Source organism: Lygodium microphyllum, chromosome 13 (genome assembly GCF_053477565.2).
Source record: "Lygodium microphyllum isolate KBCC chromosome 13, Lygodium_microphyllum_v1.1.10, whole genome shotgun sequence".
Lineage (NCBI taxonomy): Eukaryota > Viridiplantae > Streptophyta > Polypodiopsida > Schizaeales > Lygodiaceae > Lygodium > Lygodium microphyllum.
Genome location: NC_141147.1, coordinates 88,984,042 through 89,004,538, shown reverse-complemented (window position 1 = coordinate 89,004,538; position 20,497 = coordinate 88,984,042). Strand labels below are relative to the sequence as shown.

Below are 20,497 nucleotides of genomic sequence, written 5' to 3'. Positions count from 1 at the left end.
CAAATGAGTCTTTTGGTTTTGTCTAGCCAAGCATGAGATTGGTTCAAACTCCCTAATATATCAGACTCTTATAAGAAGTCCATGACTCGTATAGGAGTCCGATTCCTTGATTTGTACATGTTCATATTATAAAGAAGAGTTTTCTTCCAGTAGTATCAATTGAAAAAAATATCAAATAATGCTTACAAAGGATGCAAGTGGATGCTTACAATCAGCTGGGTATGCAGTATCAGTATGCAGATTTTACTTCGACTGGTTATGCAAAAACATGAAAAGGGGAATTGCGTTTTCGGCTGATCAATCAGCGCCATGATTTTTATTTTGGCTATTTCTCTGGTGATATTTCCAATGTCAGTCTGAGCTTTTAGTAAATGCCTTATTTTATTTTCAATCCTGAACAAAATGGTTGATTCATATCATGGCATATTTTAAGAACTGCCCCAACTCATGCACATGCCTTGATTCTGCATGTCAAACAGCCTGTGCTCTTAGCTGTCTCTGAAACAATCAAATTCAGGAACCCCAAAGCTCCTCTTTACCCCCGGTTGGCCATTGGCAAGTCTCGGAATGAGGTATTTGATGGATTGTTTTGGACTGTTCACACGAGACCATGTTCTAAAATGGAAAGGATTAAAACTCTTCACCTATATCACTCAGATAACAGTCGCCTGGACAAGTGGCTATGGGGTTTCTGAGGCAATACCTCTTGTGCGTTGGGGTTACTGAAGAGAATAAAGACCAAAACACAGTTTCTGGAGCCATTTTGACCTATAAAAGGGAAGATCTATGTGGTTTGATCTCTGATCCTCTCCTTCTCTCTTTTCTTTTCTCTTTTTTGTGAAAGTTTGTGAGCATTTGTGTGTGAAATTAGTGCTTCAAAGAACCATAGTTATAGGGAGACTTGGCTGGCCATGAAGCTGTTCTTTTTTGAATATGTGGGGCTTAATTATAGGATTGGGATGTTGTAATCAAGCTAGTATGCAAGAGTGTGCTAGCCTCAAAGCCTTTGTATTCATGATGTTTGTTTCAGGGTCACCTGCACATTCTATTGGTTGGCGTGATCGGAGATATTTTCATACCAGCTTCTTGACAAACTTATGGCCAAATGTGAAGTATGTAAAGCTTTTTTTCTTTCTGAAATTGTGTTGAAGGATATGCCAAGGAAGCAGCATAAGTGTTTTCTCACCAGTCCTGCAATGAAATAGGTTGTAAGCTTGAATTTTCCACATCCTATGTTGCAAATAGAAGGCCATATATGTTACTTTCAATTCTATAACCACATGTTGAAGCTTGCTTATTCTTAAATGCTGTTGTAATCCTATCTAAAACAGATACAGATCTGGGTGCAAACTGTTTTGAAAAATAAAAAAGAAAAGGAAGATTCTCTAGACAGTGAAACATGTCGTTCCAGCCGAAGCCCAAATAAAGGGAGGGAAAGCATGAGAGACTCTCAAAACAGCAGCAAAGAAGAAGAAGAAAATGAAAGAGATGATGTGTCAGATTGTATTGCAAGAAAAAAAAAGGGTTATGTATGTATGCATGTATGTATTTGGGGGTGTGTGTGGAAAACCCTAACTTCCCAAATATGTTAATCCTTGAAACTGTACTATAGTCTTGAAACCCTGCGTGGTCTACACTTGGCACACAAGGAGGAGCTGATCCCACTAATCCCTTGTCAAAATGCCTTGTCCTAAGACCATGAGTGCTTGACTAATACACCAATTAATGTGCAAATGTGTGAATCAAATGCAAATGATTTTGTAGCATAGCAAGGCAGAGGACCTCAAGTACATATTCATGACATTCCATGAACAACCTTTTGCAGCATGAATACACTCTTCTCAATCAAGCTTCCTCTATTCGCATTTGTCTTGTGTTGCAATGACCTAGAGACGCATTGCAACTGCTCCATTGTGTTGTTCCACTCACTGTGTTGTTGTCCTTGTCACATGTATCTCAACTAGTAGGATTTGAGGTGTCGAATTAGAGACCAAGGTTTGCATGCTTAGAAATGTATTGTGAACCCTTAAACAGATCCCTCACATGGAGCTTTTGTATCTTGGACATGCCATTTGGGTTGATGGCATCTGAATTGATTAGGAAAAGATAAAACTAATGCTTGATTGGACTATTCTGAGGACCATAAGGCAAGCACAATCTTTCTTGGGTTTTATTGGTTTGGTTTTGAAGTTCTTAAAGGATTATGCTCATATTATTGAGCCCTTGACATGTTTGCTCAAGCATATCCGAAGCAAAAAGAAGTACGTTAGCTTTTGGGTGGTTTGAATTAGTGAGCTTGAGCAATGTTTCCAAATATTGAAACAGCCTGTTAGGACTGCATCAATATTGCCGATTATTGATCTAAATAAACATTTTGAGCTTCATACGGATGTGAATGGTTATGTTGTAGGTGGTATCCTTTATGAAGACAGCAACCTATTGCGAGTTCACTTGGTGTTTCACTAAGTCATTTGAAAGAATGAAGAGGACAAGGTGAATCGATAGTTCCGATTGAGACAGCCCAGTGAGCTCGTTATATTCCACTTGAAATTGAATTGGTTCTTGACGATGGACTAAATGATCTCATTGGACCGTTTATCTTGAGTATTTGGTCAAGTGGAAGGATTGCCCATTAGGTGGACGCTACAAGGGAGTTGGTATGTTCATTGAAGAGTCATTTTTTCACTTTGTTCTTGAGGATACAATCATTCACCGGGGGGGGGAGTGTTATATCCTTGGACATCTGGATGGGCACTAGTAGAATTGGTTAGAGTGGTTATGAAGTGACTTAGTGTAAGTGCACTAGGGGCACTTCAGGGTTAGGGAAGCCAAGTCCTATTTATAGGACTCAAGGCCCTATTATGCATGCTAATGTGGGACACAGATGCTCTCTAGGATTGCACACTGTTTAATCAAACTTTGGGTAATTCACATGTTTTTGGGGTTATTTTAAAGACCTAATCAGTCTATAATGCATTTTTTAGCTCAATAGTTGCCAAGATGTACATTGTCGTGTTTTGTGGTTTGAAGCCCAGAGACAATTGCATTTCACAATCTGGCTTGCTACCCTGCTGTCCTGAGCTCTCTGGATCGGATTGTTTTGCATGAACTAGTCCTCTTGGCTACTTTTTTTTCATCACCCTCAATTCCAATTTGTTGCATCAATGTCCTTCTTGGTGGTTTTGCCACACTTGGGATCCATTCTTGGAGGATGAAACTCTTTGACATTGTCCCTCAATTGGCTCCCACTAGAGAGTGACTATTGGATAGTCTTTGCTCCTGAAGCTCTCTATGTCTATATCAGATTCTCTTCATTTGTTCATTCATTAGCATTCATTCATTCATTATGTTCTTCTCTTTCCTTTTGTGTTCTTGAGTTCAATGTTTTAGTTGTGTTTGTACACTCTTAAGTGTTTTCTCTATGCAAACCTTGGCATGTCTTCACATGGTATTAGAGTTTGTGCCTGTTTAAGAGTATTCTGTGGCTATTATGAGGGCTTGGTTTGTACAAGTGAGAGATTTAATTCGTACTAGCTCAAACTCCATCTTGGCATCCTTTGGTGTCTACTCAAGCTCTGCACAAGGTGCTTCTCAGTAGGGGGCACTCAATTGAAGAGACTAATTACCTCTCAATTGAGGGAGGACAATCCACTTATGATACAGTCGGGAGTTCAAAATCTTCACCTTAGTCAAGTTAGGTGGTAGGTTTGTACAATCCATATTTTTGTGATCTTGGTTTTGTCTATATTGCTTCCTTTTGTTATGTAGGAACCAAATGTAAGTCATTGTGGAGACCTAGATCAACACTAGTATGGACAAAGAGGAAACTCTTTTTTATCAAAAGTGCTACCAAAAGGTACTCATTTACCTTTTGCTTCATTTGAGCATGAGTTTGATGCTTCACATTTACAATTCTTGCCCTTCCCTTCCCATTCAATTCATCATTTAGGTTCTTCTAGCCTTTATTTAAACCCACAATAGGGTGTCCGGTTTTAGTGCACACATTGTTTACGATCCATACATAAATTTTAGGCCATCTTTAGCTACCTAGATGTGTATCACTTTGCACCATTGTGCACCATGGTACTTTATTGCTAGGAATGCCACCTGCACACTACACACCTCCCACATTCTAGGATTAACTGGGGAGGGTGGGAATGGATCCAAGTGTGTAGGCAATTTCCTTTCATTCTCTATTTTCTTTGAGAAGATGACTCATGAGCATAGGAGGGAGGCCTTGCTTTTGTGCAATCGGGGACGGTGGTGCAATGTGAAGGAGGGGGATGTCCCACACGATTGGACCAGAGGATTGAGTGTGGAGTACAAACCATGCTCCTATGCCGGTGACCTAGTTGAGCTGAAAATGCATTAGATCTCGATTAGCTCTTTATTTCAATCCCAAATCATGCTTGTTACCAAAAGTTTCATTAAATGATCACTTTCTTAGAGAATGTTGGTGTCCCACATGCCAAACCCTAATTTGGCAAGATCCACTCATCTATAAATAGATAGGCTACCCACCACTTAGCCTCAATACTGTTTGTAGATTATTGGTGCCCTGTTCTCTACTGTCCACACCCCTTCTTGGTGGATATCTAAGTTCAGCTTTGCTGTCCATCAGTGCGGCGCCTACTACTAGCCCTCCATCAGCCATTGGTGACTATTTTCAGCCCTCCAAGCCTGCGTTTACAGGTGGTGATTGTTGTTCAACCATTAAGCATCAGTTCCCAGCCTTCTCCTCCTACTTGGTGACCATCAGACTGCTGCATTTTGCTGTTGTAGGGCACTTCCAGCTTGTATTTACTTGTAGCAGCTGTTGCCTGTTTGCCACATTATTATCACTCAGCCTGTTGCCCCTAGGGCCATTGCCCTCACGCTGGTTCTAATTCTATCATTGGCAATTGCCCTCTGTGCTGCCATCTTCGCACGTTTGTTGCCAAATGCTACTTGAGACTCCGCTCAAGAATTTGTCTTGATTGGTGTGCCGCCTAGAGCCTATTATTGCTGCTTAGCAATGTTTCGACTCTTTGACCGGTACGGTGGCTTGATTTATGTCCCTAGTCTAGTCAACAGTGCCAACAACACTAACATTGCCGCTTGCATATGCACCTCCCTACAGTTGCATCTTGCTACCATTGACTAGCCTTGTTCTTGTCACCACCCAAGGCCCCACTTGTTAAGTTAGCCCCGATATGGTTACACTCCTTTGCCTTGATCACCACGTTGTGTAGTCGCATATCACTTGAAGCCACGTTGGACTGCATGCCGCCTTGCCCTTTTGCCCTCGATCTATTGACCCCATCGCAATTCGCGTCCAAGGAAGATTGAGAAGAAAGGAGAGAAGGGTGGGCACCGGAGGGGGGCCTCAACACTATCTCCCGGTCTTTAAGACCCCGGGGAGTTTGGATCAACGGCTGTGGTTGAGGCCGAAAAAAGGAGTGCATCTTGACCTCTACTTTTTAACAAAGTAAACCCAGACGACATAAAAAACTCGCCTACCAATAGTAATCCCAACCAATCAGAAAAGTGGGGTTTGACCAAGGAACGGTGTCTCGAATTTCCACGTGGTTTGCTGCGACGACCAAAAGTAAATCCATCCAACCTTATAAAAGCAACCAGCCCGGTGGAATTGATTGCGTGGGCTGCCAGTGCAAGGAGACGATAGATTCTATGGGGCCCACCTCTAATGGGGCATTCAACGAAGCCGTTTGAAGGGTCCCGAAGCAAACTAACTCTAATACAAGTTTTTGAATCGTAGATCAAAAGGAATCGAAAGCCAAAAACTCTCGGTATAACCCGTAGGAAACTCTCGGTATAGCCTGCAGGAAACTCTTGCACACAGGGCGTAGGGCGCATTCGTGAGATATTTTGAACAGAGGTCTGAGGCCCATATTGCTATCAAATATGAGCTCACAACATCATTTGAACGAAGGTTTAAGGTTGTTTGCCATTTGCTACTTATGGCTTCCACAATAAGGTGCACATCTCTCTCTCTCTTTCTCTCATGTTTGCATTGGATGCATTGTGACATTGGCATGATGTTTTAGTTGTACGTACATATATAGTCAACATGCATGGATTACGAAAAGTGACATTGAGATCGAGGATCTTGACACCGAGGAAGAAACATCAGATGGATTATCAAGCGATGAGGTTGAGATGCTTGATTTTTTTAGTGGAGACAATGATTCGGTACTATAAGAAAGCACTATCAATGCACCAAGCCCAGCTACCTATACCTCATCGAAGTATTTCTCTTTCGATAGAGAGACTTATGGCTTGATGGCCAGTGATTTGAGCGAGCGGAAGGCCATCACATTGGAGGTGCTCAAGCAACTCCATAGGAGGGAGTTGCTCGACTTGAAGAAGGATCAAAGAAGGTCTTTGCATTGGTAGAAATGGCGATGGACACATTATATTGGCCTTGAAATCAGAGCCATCGTTACGCATTGCATGTATAGAGGAGTGGGAGAGCATATTCCTTAAAAATCACATAAACAAGGTTACAGGTGCTCATGAGGGTATTAATGTATCAATTGATTCCATCAAATCCATGTGGTATACTGACTTGAGAAGGCATGGCATTTCTCTTGCGTATGTGAGAGATCTCATCGGTGGGTGTACTTGCAAGTTGCCCACAAGGCCCTGTGGTTATGACGGCCCATTTCTATTTCATGGGAAGGTTCTGGAAAGAAGAGCACCCATCTTGGAGCTTACTGCAGATAGATCTCTTGTCGAGCGGAGACTTCAAGAAATCATGCTTGAACATAAAGTTAGGTTGGGCAAGGTCCGCTCGACCAAAAAGCATGGTTTAGGGAAGACAATAGTGGAATATGCGTGCCATCGCAATGATAGAGCAACTCGAAAGGGCTCCCAAATCCGTAGTGCGAACCTCGAAGAAATGTGGTTGTCCTTTCAAGGTGCAGATCGAGTATAAAGACGATCTCCATGATGTCACTATATAGGTCCATGGACCACACGAGGGTCGTGTACTTGGATCTCATGCTGACTTGTATCACTTGCCAATGCATCCAACTGTGATTGATTGCTGCAAGAATGACCTGTTTAACATTTAGAGCGCATGAACTTCACGTTTAGAGCGCATGAACTTTCAACAAAAGGGCCCTATGACGTTCACGAACAAATTAGAATATTTGGACATTGAATATCACATTAACACTAGTATAATTCATTTTATTGATCGAGGCAATCAACCAAGTGCAAGAGACCAAGGAAAAATGAGACACCTTGTCACATCTTGTCTCATTTTGTCTTGGTCTCTCCCTCTTGCTTGATTGGCTCGATCAATAAAATGAATTATACTAGCATCAATGTGATATTCAATGTCCAAATATTCTAATTTGTTCGTGAACGTCATGGGACCCTTTTGCTGGAAGTTCATGCGTTCTAAACGTGAAGTTCATGTGTTCTAACATGTCTTTTTTTTTTTTTTGCTTTTTATATTTTGTCACGATGTTGTCTAGCAAGTAACGTACTTGTCATGGATTATGTGACATAGATTATGTCATGGATTACGAGTAGTTATGGATGATAGTGTGTTGTGGATTATGTCATGGAGTACTCATTTCTTATGGACTTTGTTAACATGTACTTGTTTATGAGTAGTTATGAACTACTCACTTCTTGTTGTCATGTACTTGTCATGGATTACTTTATGGATTCTGTTATGTGACATGGTTTATGTCATGGTTATGAGTAGTTATAAACTGCTCACTTTTTGTTGTAACGTACTTGTCATGGATTATGTGACATGGATTTTATTATGGATTACGAGTAGTTATGGATGATAGTGTGTCATGGATTATGTCATGGAGCACTCACTTCCTTTGGACTTAGTTGACATGTACTTGATTATGAGTAGTTATAAACTACTCACTTTTTGTTGTCATGTACTTGTCATGGATTATGTATTGGATTATGTTATATGACATGGATTATGTTATGGCTATGAGTAGGCAGTCACACTTTTATATTGGGCAAATGGCTCCACGCACTCGCAGCCATTCTTCATTGGATGTCTCTAATTCGCGAAAAAATATGAGAGTAAGATGCCTTATTTAATATTAGTTTAGGGTTTTCGTGACGTTCATTATTGATTTCTCACGTATTGTGTGGTTCGGTTTATATTTTTTAGGTTGCATCATCTTCTCGACTTGCTCGTAGAGGGGTTCTTGCGACAAGTGCATCTCAGACATCCATCGAAAGAGATGTGCCAAGCTACACTCATGTAAGTGCTTATTTTACTTTCGATATTGCTAGTAAGCTTGGAGACTACACTTATGTAGTTAGATACATTTATCACAAGACACACTTCTAAGATGTTGTGATAGTTAATTGAATGCCATTTTATATTGGAAAACCACCGTATAGGGCCTGATGGGTTTCTTGCCCGTCAGTGCCGTGTTGATATTCTTTGTCCGAAGAGGCATATAAACATAAAGAGATAGGCAAGGATGATAGAGCACTTGAAGGCTGAGCATGCTGTGTGTCTATGGAGCGGCTCGTCTTTCGACATGGAATATCAAAGTGGATGTCTTACAGTTCTGTAATAAATGTTGCTGTGTGCTTATGGTGAGCATACTATGTGCCTATGGAGCGGGCAGTCTTTCGACATGGAATATCAAAGTGGATGCCATACTCAACCTTCAAGTGCTCTATTATCCTTGCCCGTCTCTTTATATTTATATGTATCTTCGGACAAAGAATATCAATACAGCACTGACGGGCAAGAGACCCATCAGGCAGTGTGATCTCCATGTACGGTGGGTTTTTCTATGTAAAATGACATTCAATTAAGTGTTACATCTTAGGAGTGTGTCTTGTGATAAATGTATCTAACTACATAAGTGTAGCCTCCAATCTTACTAACAGTATTGAAAGTAGAATAAACACTTACATGAGTGTAGCTTGGCATATCTCTTTCGATGGATGTCTGAGATGCACTTGTCGCAAGAATCCCTCTACGAGCACGTCGAGAAGATGATGCAACCTAGAAAATATAAACCGAATCACACAATACGTGAGAAATCAATAATGAACATCATGAAAATCCTAAACTAATATTAAATAAGGCATCTTACTCTCGTATTTTTTTGCGAATTAGAGGCATCCAATGAAGAATGGCTTTGAGTGCGTGGAGCCATTTGCCCAATGTAAAAGCGTGTCTGTCTACTCATAGCCATAACATAATCCATGTCATATAAGATAATCCAATACATAATCCATGACAAGTACATGACAACAAAAAGCGAGTAGTTTATAACTACTCATAACCAAGTATATGCCAACTAAGTCCAAAGGAAGTGAGTACTCCATGACATAATCCATGATACACTATCATCCATAACTACTTGTAATCCATAACAAAATCCATGTCACATAATCCGTGATAAGTACGTTACAACAAAAAGTGAGTAGTTCATAACTACTCATAAACCATGTCACATAACAGAATCCATAAAGTAATCAATGACAAATACATGACAACAAGAAGTGAGTAGTTCATAACTACTCATAAACAAGTACATATCAACAAAGTCCATAAAAAGTGAGTACTTCATGACATAATCCACGACACACTATCGTCCATAACTACTCGTAATCCATGTCACATAATCCATAACAAGTACGTTACTTGCTAGACAACATTGTGACAAAATATAAAAAGCCAAATTAAACGCCATGTTTAGAGCACATAAACTTCCAACAAAAAGATCCCATGACATTCACGAACAAATTAGAATATTTCGACAGGTGTCTCATTTTGTCTTGGTCTCTCGATCTTGGTTGATTGCCTCGATCAATAAAATGAATTAGACAAGCGTCAATGTGATATTCAATGTCGAAATATTCTAATTTGTTCGTGAATGTCATGGGGTCCTTTTGTTGGAAGTTCATACGCTCTGAACGTGAAGTTCATGTGCTCTAAACGTCAAACAGGTCATCCTTGCAGCAATCAATCACAGCTAGATGCACCGTCAAGTGATACAAGTCAGCACGAGATCTAAGTACATGACCCTCATGTGGTCGATGGACCCGTATAGTGACATCATGGAGATCGTCTTTGTACTCAATCTGCACCTTGAAAGGGTAACCACATTTCTTCGAGGTTCACAACCTATGGATTTGGGAGCCCTCTCGAATTGCTCTACCACTACGACGACATGCATATTCCACTATTGTCTTCCCTAAACTATGCTTTTTTATGAAGCAGACCTTGCCCAACCTAACTTTGTGTTCAAGCATGATTTCTTGAAGCCTCCGCTCGATAAGAGATCTATCTGCAGTAAGCTCCAAGATGGGTGCTCTTTTTTCCAGAACCTTCCCATGAAATAGAAATGGGCAGTCATAACCATGGGGCCTTGTGGACACTTTGCAAGTACACCCACCAATGAGATCTCTCACATATGCAAGAGGAATGCCATGCCTTCTCAAGTCAGTACACCACGTGGATTAGATGGAATGAATTGTGACATTAATACCCTTGTGAGCACCTGTAACCTTGTCTATGTGATTTTTAAGAAATATGCTCTCCTAGTTCTCTATACATGCAATGCGCAACGATGGCTCTGATTTCAAGGCCAATGTAATGTGTCCATTGCCATTTCTACCAATGCAAAGACCTTCTCTGATCCTTCTCCACTTCTTCAAGTCAAGCAACTCCCTCCTATGGAGTTGCTTGAGCACCTCCAATGTGATGGCGCTCAAATCACTGACCATCAAGCCGTAAGTCTCTCTATCGAAAGAGAAGTACTTTGATGAGGTATAGGTAGCTGGGCTTCATGCATTGATAGTGCTTTCTTGTGATGACGAATCATTGTCTCCACTAAAGAAATCAAGCATCTCAACCTCATCGCTTGATGATCCATTTGATGTTTCTTCCTCGGTGTCAAGATCATCAATCTCAATGTCACTTTCCGTAATCCATGCGTGTTGACTACATATGTATGTACGACCAAAATATCATGCCAATGTCACAATGTGTCCAATGCAAACATGAGAGAAAGAGAGAGAGAGATGTGCACCTTATTGTGGAAGCCATGAGCAGCAAATAGCAAACGACCTCAAACCTTCGTTCAGATTATGTCGTGAGCTTGTATTTGGTAGCAATATGGGCCTCAGACCTCTGTTCAAAATATCTCACGAATGCGCCCTGCCCTATGTGCAAGAGTTTCTTGTAGGCTATACCGAGATTTTTCTACGAATTATATCGAGAATTTTCGGCTTTCGGTTCCAAGTTAGCATAGTTTACTTTGAAGGCCAGGTTTACCACAATGGCTGGGTTTACTTTTGATCTACGATTCAAAAACTTCTATTAGATTTAGTTTGCTTTGGGACCCTACAAGCGGCTTCGTTGAATGTCCCATTAAAGGTGGGCCCCACAGAATCTATCGTGTCCTTGCATTGGTAGCCCACACAATCAATTCTGCCGGGCTAGTTGCGTTTACAAGGTTGGATGGGTTTACTTTTGGTCGTCGTAGCAAACCGCGTGGAAATTCGAGACACCGTTCCTTGGTCAACCCCTACTTTTCCGATTTGTTGGGATTACTATTGGTGGGCGAGTTTTTTATGTCATCTTGGTTTACTTTATTAAAAAGTAGAGGTCAAGATGCACTCCTTTTTTCGGCCTCAACCACAGCCGTTGATCCCAACTCCCTGGGGTCTTAAAGACCCCATGGGAGATAGTGTTGAGGGGAGGGGGGGAGGGTGAGGTGGGCGGGTTGTAAGATGCCCCCCCCCCCCCCCCCCCCCCCAGGTTGGATGGGTTTACTTTTGGTCGTTGTAGCAAACTGCGTGGAAATTCGAGACACCGTTCCTTGGTCAATCCCTACTTTTCCAATTTGTTGGGATTACTATTGGTGGGCAAGTTCTTTATGTCGTCTTGGTTTACTTTGTTAAAAAGTATAGGTCAAGATGCACTCCTTTTTTCGGCCTCAACCACAGCCGTTGATCCCAACTCCCTGGGGTCTTAAAGACCCCATGGGAGATAGTGTTGAGGGGAGGGGAGGGGAGGGGAGGAGGGTGAGGTGGGCGGGTTGTCAGAGGCCACGGCCCGCACCCCCCCCTCCCCCCCTCCCCCCCTCTTCTTCCCAAATTTAGAAAAATAAAAATAAATAAAATAATGTAGGTTAGTATCGCTCCTCTTTTCCAATAATTTTAAACAGAAGAAACTAAAATAAATAAATAAATGTATTAAAGAACAAACCCCCCCTCTCTCTCACGTATTTTACCCCTCTCTCTTTTTTGGTTTTCTTTCAACAAAAAAAACACAGTATGACATTCACTCAGGTGAAGAGTACAGTATGAGAGGCAGGCAACGGCAGAACCATGCAAGTTAGAGAAGAGTGAATAAAATATTAAAAAGAGTGTACAAGAGTAATGGCGTCGTAAAGAGGGCAAATTGAAAGACACTTTCACTTGGCGTGTCTCCAAGGCGAATGATTGTGGCTTCTTCTAATTCATTCTCTAGAATAGAGAATAGATATTAGTTTTGTTTTTCATGAATTCATTAATAGATTATATTAAATTACTCATAGGTTGCGAATTAAAGAAAAGTCACCCATAGAGATTGCGTCCTTAGATGTATTTTATCAAATAGCTTCCATATTTGGTCTTAGTTATACTTCTTTTCCAAGGCTCGTACATTTGCAAGACTGTATGATTGATTTATGGCATTAGTTGTAGCCCTATGGATGCCATACTTTTGCATTACACCTATAATTATGAAAGACCATGTCATATGGAACCTTGGAGTGCAGATAGGAGTTCACCTAATATGCACGGCTAGAATCATATCTAACAAAAAAATGGACAAATGAAAGTTTCCATCCCGCTAGTCAAAACAAAATGAGACCTTAATATTTACAATTATTATTGAACTTTTACAATTGGCATAACCAACAAAAAGTTGAAATTATTTGCACATGACAAGGTATGTAGGACTGTAAAAGTATGTAATTCTAGCCACATAGAATGCAGTGATTTTATAAAAAAAATTTGTAATTTTTGTCAGTTGATTGCGACCGCTAAATTAGAAAAGTGAAAGCTTACAAAAATGGTATAAATATCCTTTTAGTAGTAGATAAGTAAAATACTATTTTAGAAGGATTGATTGGTTACTGCTTTGGAGTTAGAATTTATTTGCATAATATATCCATAAATTTATAAAAACTTTTACTTATGCTCAAATGATGGGCAGGATTGAGCAGTTTACACTTTTCCAAGGGCAACTGCTGGGGCTCAATTTGAGTCGGTTTTATTCCATCTACAAGTGCCTTGTAGACAATAAGTCTTGTATGGAAGGTTCCCTCCTATGGCAATATGAAACCAAGGGGAAATTTGGTTATAAAAAGGTAATTGTGTAGTTGGTTCTATGATGGAGAAGAGATTTGTACAAATACGATGTGGCAAGCATTGGGAGCATGGAAATTATGGGCTAGCTATCGCTCTAAAGAAGAGAGTAGACTTTTGTACTTGGCTCTATGAGAAGAAATTCCATGTAAACATTGTAAATATTAATACAAGTGTTGTGAAAGGACTTTGTGTTCCGCTGTTTTCGTATTGTGCTTTAAGAAGACGTAAAATGAACCTAGTGATAATGATAATTAAGGAAGGTGCTTTTGTATATCAAATAGCGTGTTAGTTTGTTATGTTTTTAGTCAAGCTCTTTCCTAATATAGAAAAAAAATTAGGATAAGAGTTGGTTGCTGAGTTTTCCTAGGGTTCGGTCTTACACACCAATCACATGCTGTTTTAGGGGAATGGAGATAAGATTTTGCCTTCTTTGAGTAGGAGTGTAATCCCCCAAAGACAAACCCCTAGGGCAAACCCAATCATTATTATGGCACAACTAGTTATGATACCTACAAGAATGGTGGACTTGCTACTAGTGCTTGGTTTTCCTCTACCTATTTTTAATGTGTTAGAAAAAGAGGATACAGAGCTCCATATTAGTAAGTTTCAAATTTTAATTTTTAATTTCTAGATTCAGGACGAAGGACATCTCATGATATTCTTTAATATGACTTTGAAAGAAAGAGTTGTAGCAAGTAGAAGGGTAGAGTTCGCTTGTCTCTCACTCACTATGAACCAAGTGTGGTGATTGATCCACTCTCAGTCTCGATGGATTACAAAGTGATCGTCTTAACTGAGTTCTAGAATATTGTGAGAGATTGTTAGGTCTTTAGGAACCTTTAGGTCAATCCTCGTGGATTGAGGCTAAGCGCTTCACTATGAGGTAAACCTAGGGCTGCTGTCATGAGGACATGTATTTTTGAAACCTCACTTAACATGTGGATTAATTTTTAATCACATGGTTAAGTAAACGTTGCACACGTGAGGTGTAACTGGGGCTAGAGTAAATTTACAAGCCCGGGACTCCAGGAAATCACGGGATGTCAAAGGAAAAAGTTGCTATAAGTTATGTCGCACAGGTACTTGGTGGTATCTGGTGTCAGTTGTTGGCCTAGGTCATCCATTTGGCCATAAGTGTCAGTTGGTGACTCTAGAGAAGTGGCATTTAATGGTACCTAACGCCGATCTAATGGTCAAAGATGGCGCAGAGACATTTGGGAAGGGAAGTTGCCTAGCCAATTTAATTATTGGCTAGTCAAATTATTTTTTAGGGCACTAAAATAATTATTAGATTAATTTTCAGTATTTTAAGACTGAAAATTAATATTTAATTATGAAAAATATTGGAAAAACCATTTGGGGAGGCTGCCACTTTTGAAAAATGCCCATGCAAGACTGAAAAACGTCTTTAGAGGCTGGAGAGAGGCAGTTTTATAAATTCAGTCTGTAGAGAGAGGGAGGGGAGGTTGCTCGTTTGATTTGCAGCCATTGGAGTACCTTCTGAGGCAGCTAGGGGCTGAAGAAGACCAATCAACAGCAGGAGACAGTGTTGAGGCAAGGCAGTAGCAGTAAATAACTGATTTTCTTTAGTTCTTTGCATCTACATGCTGTTGTGGCAAGGCAATAGCTGCACTTGACTGATTTTCAGTCATTCTTGGTGACAAAACTCTGAATTTTCTCTCTACAGCTTTCCCTCTCATCTCCCAGCCATTTCATAGCCTTGCTCCGAAGATCTCAGTATTTGGACCCTTGGAGGCTGAGAAATTGCAAATTTCTCTGTTGTAAACCCTAATTTACAGTAGAAATTAGGGTTTAGCAGGAGCCTTGGGAAGCGTACCAAAAATTGGAAGCTCCAAGACTTGGATTCAACAAGGCTGAAGGTGAGTTTCAGTTGAATTCAAGTGGAGGACTAGCAAGCCATTGAATTTGGGGCATTTCCATCGTCTATGAAGTGGGTGAAGGGCAATTGAGTGCCCGAATCAAGGGGCAAAATAGATTGAAGACTTGTTGGTCACTTTGAACAGCAAGGGGAGTTGAAATACTGAAAGGGATTGGGAGAATCCCATCGTAAGTCAACTTTTTCTTCAATAAAGCTAAAGAAATACTGAAAGGGGCGCCAATTTTGGAGCCGGTGTGCATTATACAAGATCAGTAGGTAAATTTGTATTTTCAGATTTGCATTTAATCAGGGATTTACCACCCTATTCGAGGAGGAAGGCTGGTTTTAGCCGCTCAATACCAAAGTCCGATTATTCCTGTGGAGGGTGGACGGCAGTAGCTAGGATTGACCTTGGACAACTACCAAGCTTTACCTTCCGCAATTAAGCAGCGGGTATGTTACACACTCCATGGAGGTAGAGAGGGGGTCTTCCCTAGGGTGGTAGCACAAATTCTTCGGTCTTGATATTCGTTGTCCCTTACGGCTTATTTGATTGGTTTGGTCATTAGCCACCGTTAGGCTAGATTCTCAGGGTTGCTAGGTTACTCTTATGATCTTGGGGGTGTTTTTATAATTTGACATTAGTTACCACTCCAGTAGTATTTCGTTTTGATGTTCAGAGGACCGCTACCTTCGTGGTTGTGCCTTCATATTATTGATTGGTAGGATTCATGTGTGAAGTTTTAGACACACCTATAATACTAGTTCAGCATTGAAGCCATTTCTTGACTTTGAGTATGGACATGTCTTGACTACCTTGGTGGCTGATTCTCCTTCCAGCTCTTCCAACTGAAGAGTGTCAGATCTTCCTTCTTCATTCACTAGGTTCATTTTCATGGTCAATTGCTCTTGGTGATTCTTAACTAGCATTGGAATCATCTCCTGAGTTGGAGTCTCGGGCTCTCCTACACTACTTGGTTAGCATAGGAGCCATTTCTCGAGATTGAGTAGGGACATGTTCTGAGCACTCGTATGGTTGATTCTCCTTCCAACTTCTCCAACTGAGGGGTGTTAGGTCTACCCTCTACATTGGGCTACTCTAGGCTTCACCATTCTTCAAGTTCTTGGCACCACATGTTGATGTTAGGTCCTCCTCCATCTTCGGCATTGAGATATGACATCCATGGTTTGAGAGGGAGCTGCTTTCTCCATGTGGTATATGTAGATTGCAGCTTTGTCTTCTTGTCTTTGACATCGGCATCCCTTCCCTGTTTTTTCTCCCTCTGCATTGCATACATCATTGCATTTCGTTAGGTCATTGTGATTCTTGTAAAAGGTGCTTGGGCAAGTGAACAATTCCCCCATGACCTGCTGCTAGCTCCATCCGGGTCAGCTTTTGCAAGTCCTAGTGGTACTGGAGCTATGATATTGTCTCCATGTCAGCTTTTGTAACTGTGCTGGCACTAGAGGAAGTGCACCTTGCGAATAATATGGTATAATTGAAGATGGCCAAGGGTATGATGCTTATTCAATGTGTATTAATGTTTCAACATTGGAAATCGAAATACAGAGAGAACTAAACTGCTTAGATTTTCCGAGTTTGCATGTGGAGAAACTTCTTCACATGTTAGCTATTCAGCAATTCGTATTAACATGTACTTTATCTCTTGTTGTTGATTCTAATGCATTGATGACCATGTTGGAAACAATTTCTCGTCTTTTTTATGGTATTGCATATATTGATGGATCCTCCTGACAGTCTAGTGTCTAGAGAGTATTGTGAAGAAGTACAAAACTAGCTTAGAGACAAAGTTGGTAAATTTTCCTGATCATTGGAAACAGAAGCACAGGCGATACTAAAGAATCTGTTTATTAGGTATTATTACAAAGTTGGTCACAAACTGACAACAGGAGCCTATGAATGGAGTGAAGAAAGATCCTTCAAGGCACCCCCTTTCTCAGGACAAGATTCATTACAACACATAGTTATTTTTGGAGACCTAGGAAAGGTTCATCTCCAACTCTTTTTAATATACATATTACTTGAGATGCATGAAGTCAGCAATCCACTAGATTACCAACACTTATAATAGTAAGATGGCTTCCTGAACATGTAATCATACATCTTCAAAGAAACAGGATAAGGGTTCTATTCGAATTTTGTTGTTAGGTTTTTGCATTGACTGCCACTATTTATTGAAATTTGTGTCTGTAACCTTACAGGCAGAGAGAGATGGATCAAATGAGTCCGTAACTTTGAATTGCCATATAGGGCTGTAGGATAACTACATGTATTGTTCATCGTCTAACTTGCCTACAGGTATTCAGTTGACTACGGCCTATTTCACTTCTGTATTGCTGACTCAGAGCATGATTGGAGGCCTGGGACTGAACAGTACACATTCATAGAGGAATGTCTTTCTCTGTAACAGCTGTAAAATTCACAAGAAGAGGTGCCCAATGCAAGGAAGCCTCCTGAGTGTGCTGGAAAGCCAAGCAATGGCTGTTTAAAAGACTCCCAAAGCAGTTCAGAATATAGAGAACTGTCGAGAGACTGCCTAATGGAAAACTGAGAAGGGGCAGTAAACCAACATGGGGCCATGGTAAAAACCACAGCCACCGTATGCTGTGATGAGCCAAAGATCTATACCAACTGAAAAAGATGGCATGGGGCTGGAAGGCAGAGTCCCCACCAAAACATGTAAGTTGCATCCCAATGAGACAAAGCATTACAGTCTGGAATCCAAGGTGTAGGCTATACAAGGGGCTGAAAAAGCATACCTCATTCTACCACGATGGCAAGATAAGGATGAAGCTGCATGAGTTCATGGCGCTATGGTCGGTATGCAGATCTAAACACCACTCCCGCCATGTGAACATATACATATACACCCTCAAGGAAAGGAAGTTAGCTTGTCTTGGCTCAACAACAGCAATAGTGACTACTGCAAGATATACTATGCTGCACGGCCAAATAATCACCACCAATATCATGGCCTGCCAGTACTCCTTGTCACAGCACATCTTGCGCAGTCATGAACTGATACAAGGCAAATGAGTATTCCTGCTTACAAGCATCAACATAGCCAAAAGTAACTCTTGACCCTAAAAGACATTATGACCACTGAGGCTCATGAAAATCTTGACCAAGACAATAAAGTGCCAACGGTCGATGGTAGAGATTGTATTTGCTGGGAGAGGCAACACAGCAGCGATCTTGAAGAGGGAGTTCTAGATGAGCTGGAAGTGAGGTACGAGCAGTATTTGTGATGGGTTGGAAGTGTAAAGGTGGCACTTCATCTTTTTTGATGCGTGGTTTTTATCTTTTGGTGTGGGGGGGGGGGAGGGGGATGCTTATGTAACTCAGTCTATGGAGGATTATCCCTACACAGTTATCTACTGTCCAGTATCCGTACAAGGCCCAATCCAGTGTGCAACAGTGCACTGTCTTGCTTCGATTGGCAGTGTCAGGGTTAACCAGAGGGATCTGACCAAGGCGTATTGTCAAGAATATGTGCATGCGAATTCATATATGACAGGGCACTTAAGTAGACAATCTCTCCAACCGGAGACCCATCACTTCAGCAGATTTTCCCAAATTCCATGGTGATGGAAGAAGTAAATCGCATGGCTTGGTTTGGAACTTTGCAGAACCCAGTTGATGCATATTCTGCCATAGCCACCAAAATAAGGAACATTTGGGTTGGATTCTACATCATTGCTCGATAGGGTCGAGGTGGTTGACTATATGTGAGAGAAACTACCAGGATTGGCAATAATTTACTAGTGATAATTGATATTTGTGCTGCATCTAGTAATGATTTGTATCTCCAAATGTCACATGATCTGACACTTCTATATGGCCCATAAGGCCCACCACCTTCAGGATAAATTAAAGATGAGACAAATAACATCATCACTCGGTATGGACTGAGGTGCTTGACTATATGTGATAGAGAGTACCAGGATTGGCAATGGTTTTACAAGTGATAATGGATATCCGTGTTGCATCTAGAAATGTTTGCATCTCCAAATGCAATGTCATTTGGCACTTCTAAATGGTCCATAAGACCACCACCTTAAAGATAAATGAGAGATTTGACAAATAACACCCTCTCCTCTCTCCAATCACACACTTACATTTTCATCTAATGCTTTATCTACCTTCTAATTGTTTTAATTGTGATATGTAGGGTGTTTGTGTAAGCAACGAGAAGCATTTCTATTCAGGGACATTCAATGCAACCATCCATTTGGTGGTAGGAGGTGGTGGCTCCCACTTGTCAAATTTTAGTAGCCTTAACTCAACTTGGAGCTTGGTTAAGGATCGTGATTTTGGCTTCACAAAGTTAACTGCTTACAATTCATCTAGCTTACTTTTAGAATATAAGAAGAGTAGCGATGGTAGTGTTTTCGACTATTTTTGTATATCATGAAGATATCCAGATATTCTTGGGTGTGATAGTTTGAACATGTGTCCTGAAATCACATTAGCTACATAGTTTGTGTTATACCAATTACAATTTCATCCACACAAAGGCAAACCTTACAAGATGGTTTTTTCAATATGACTACTGGAGCATTCACCTACTAGTCTTATATGAAGCAAAGTAGTGCAACGTTGCTTTTGTTCATGATGGAATGAATATGTGGCTTAAAACCATTCTCAATGTGAACTTGAAAGTGTTTGTTTTTTTCCCCAAAGTTTGTAAAATAGTACAACTTTATCAAACCCTTTATATATTGTTGAGGCTTGACTGTGTAAGACATGCATCTAATAAGAAAAACACCACTTTGAAAAAGTTGGCACATTCAATGCATTGGATGGAAGCATTTGTAACTTATTACACTTTTACTAAGTTCCATCAAAGCTTTAGAGAACTTAAGTTGATGGTTTTATATTGATTCTCATGAATGTAATTTGAGAAACTAAATGAGAGGGGTGGTCTAGATTTAGCTAGTAAAGTGTTACTAATTGTGATTCTTGGCACCCTCACACACACACACACACACACAACACACACACACCCCAACAAAGAAAAGGAAAAAATGCCAACTTAGAAATAACAATAACATATTAACTTAAAGACATGAAAGACGAGTTCTAAATAACTTTTATTGAAAAAGAGACTTAGATAAATCAAAGATGAATTGTAAAAGTAATTGTCATATGTAAATCACTAAATCTCATATGCATGCACCCAATCATTGTCCATGTTGAGCTGGACTTGTAACCCCCTAGAA

General features: G+C 40.5%; 1 protein-coding gene and 1 pseudogene across 1 annotated transcript in view; both read left to right on the top strand.

Annotated features, from left to right (window-relative positions):
- LOC148026880 (nucleotide pyrophosphatase/phosphodiesterase-like) overlaps positions 1-18,102 on the top strand; it is a 158,974-nt gene extending 140,872 nt beyond the window's left edge. The window contains exon 12 of the mRNA XM_087691413.1: positions 17,686-18,102. Within this exon, the coding sequence (XP_087547539.1) occupies positions 17,686-17,691 (6 nt within the window). The 3' untranslated portion in view covers positions 17,692-18,102. The remainder of the gene's footprint in view (positions 1-17,685) is intronic.
- LOC148026881 (putative inactive purple acid phosphatase 1) lies at positions 192-17,533 on the top strand (annotated as a pseudogene).
- Positions 18,103-20,497: the final 2,395 nt, after the last annotated feature.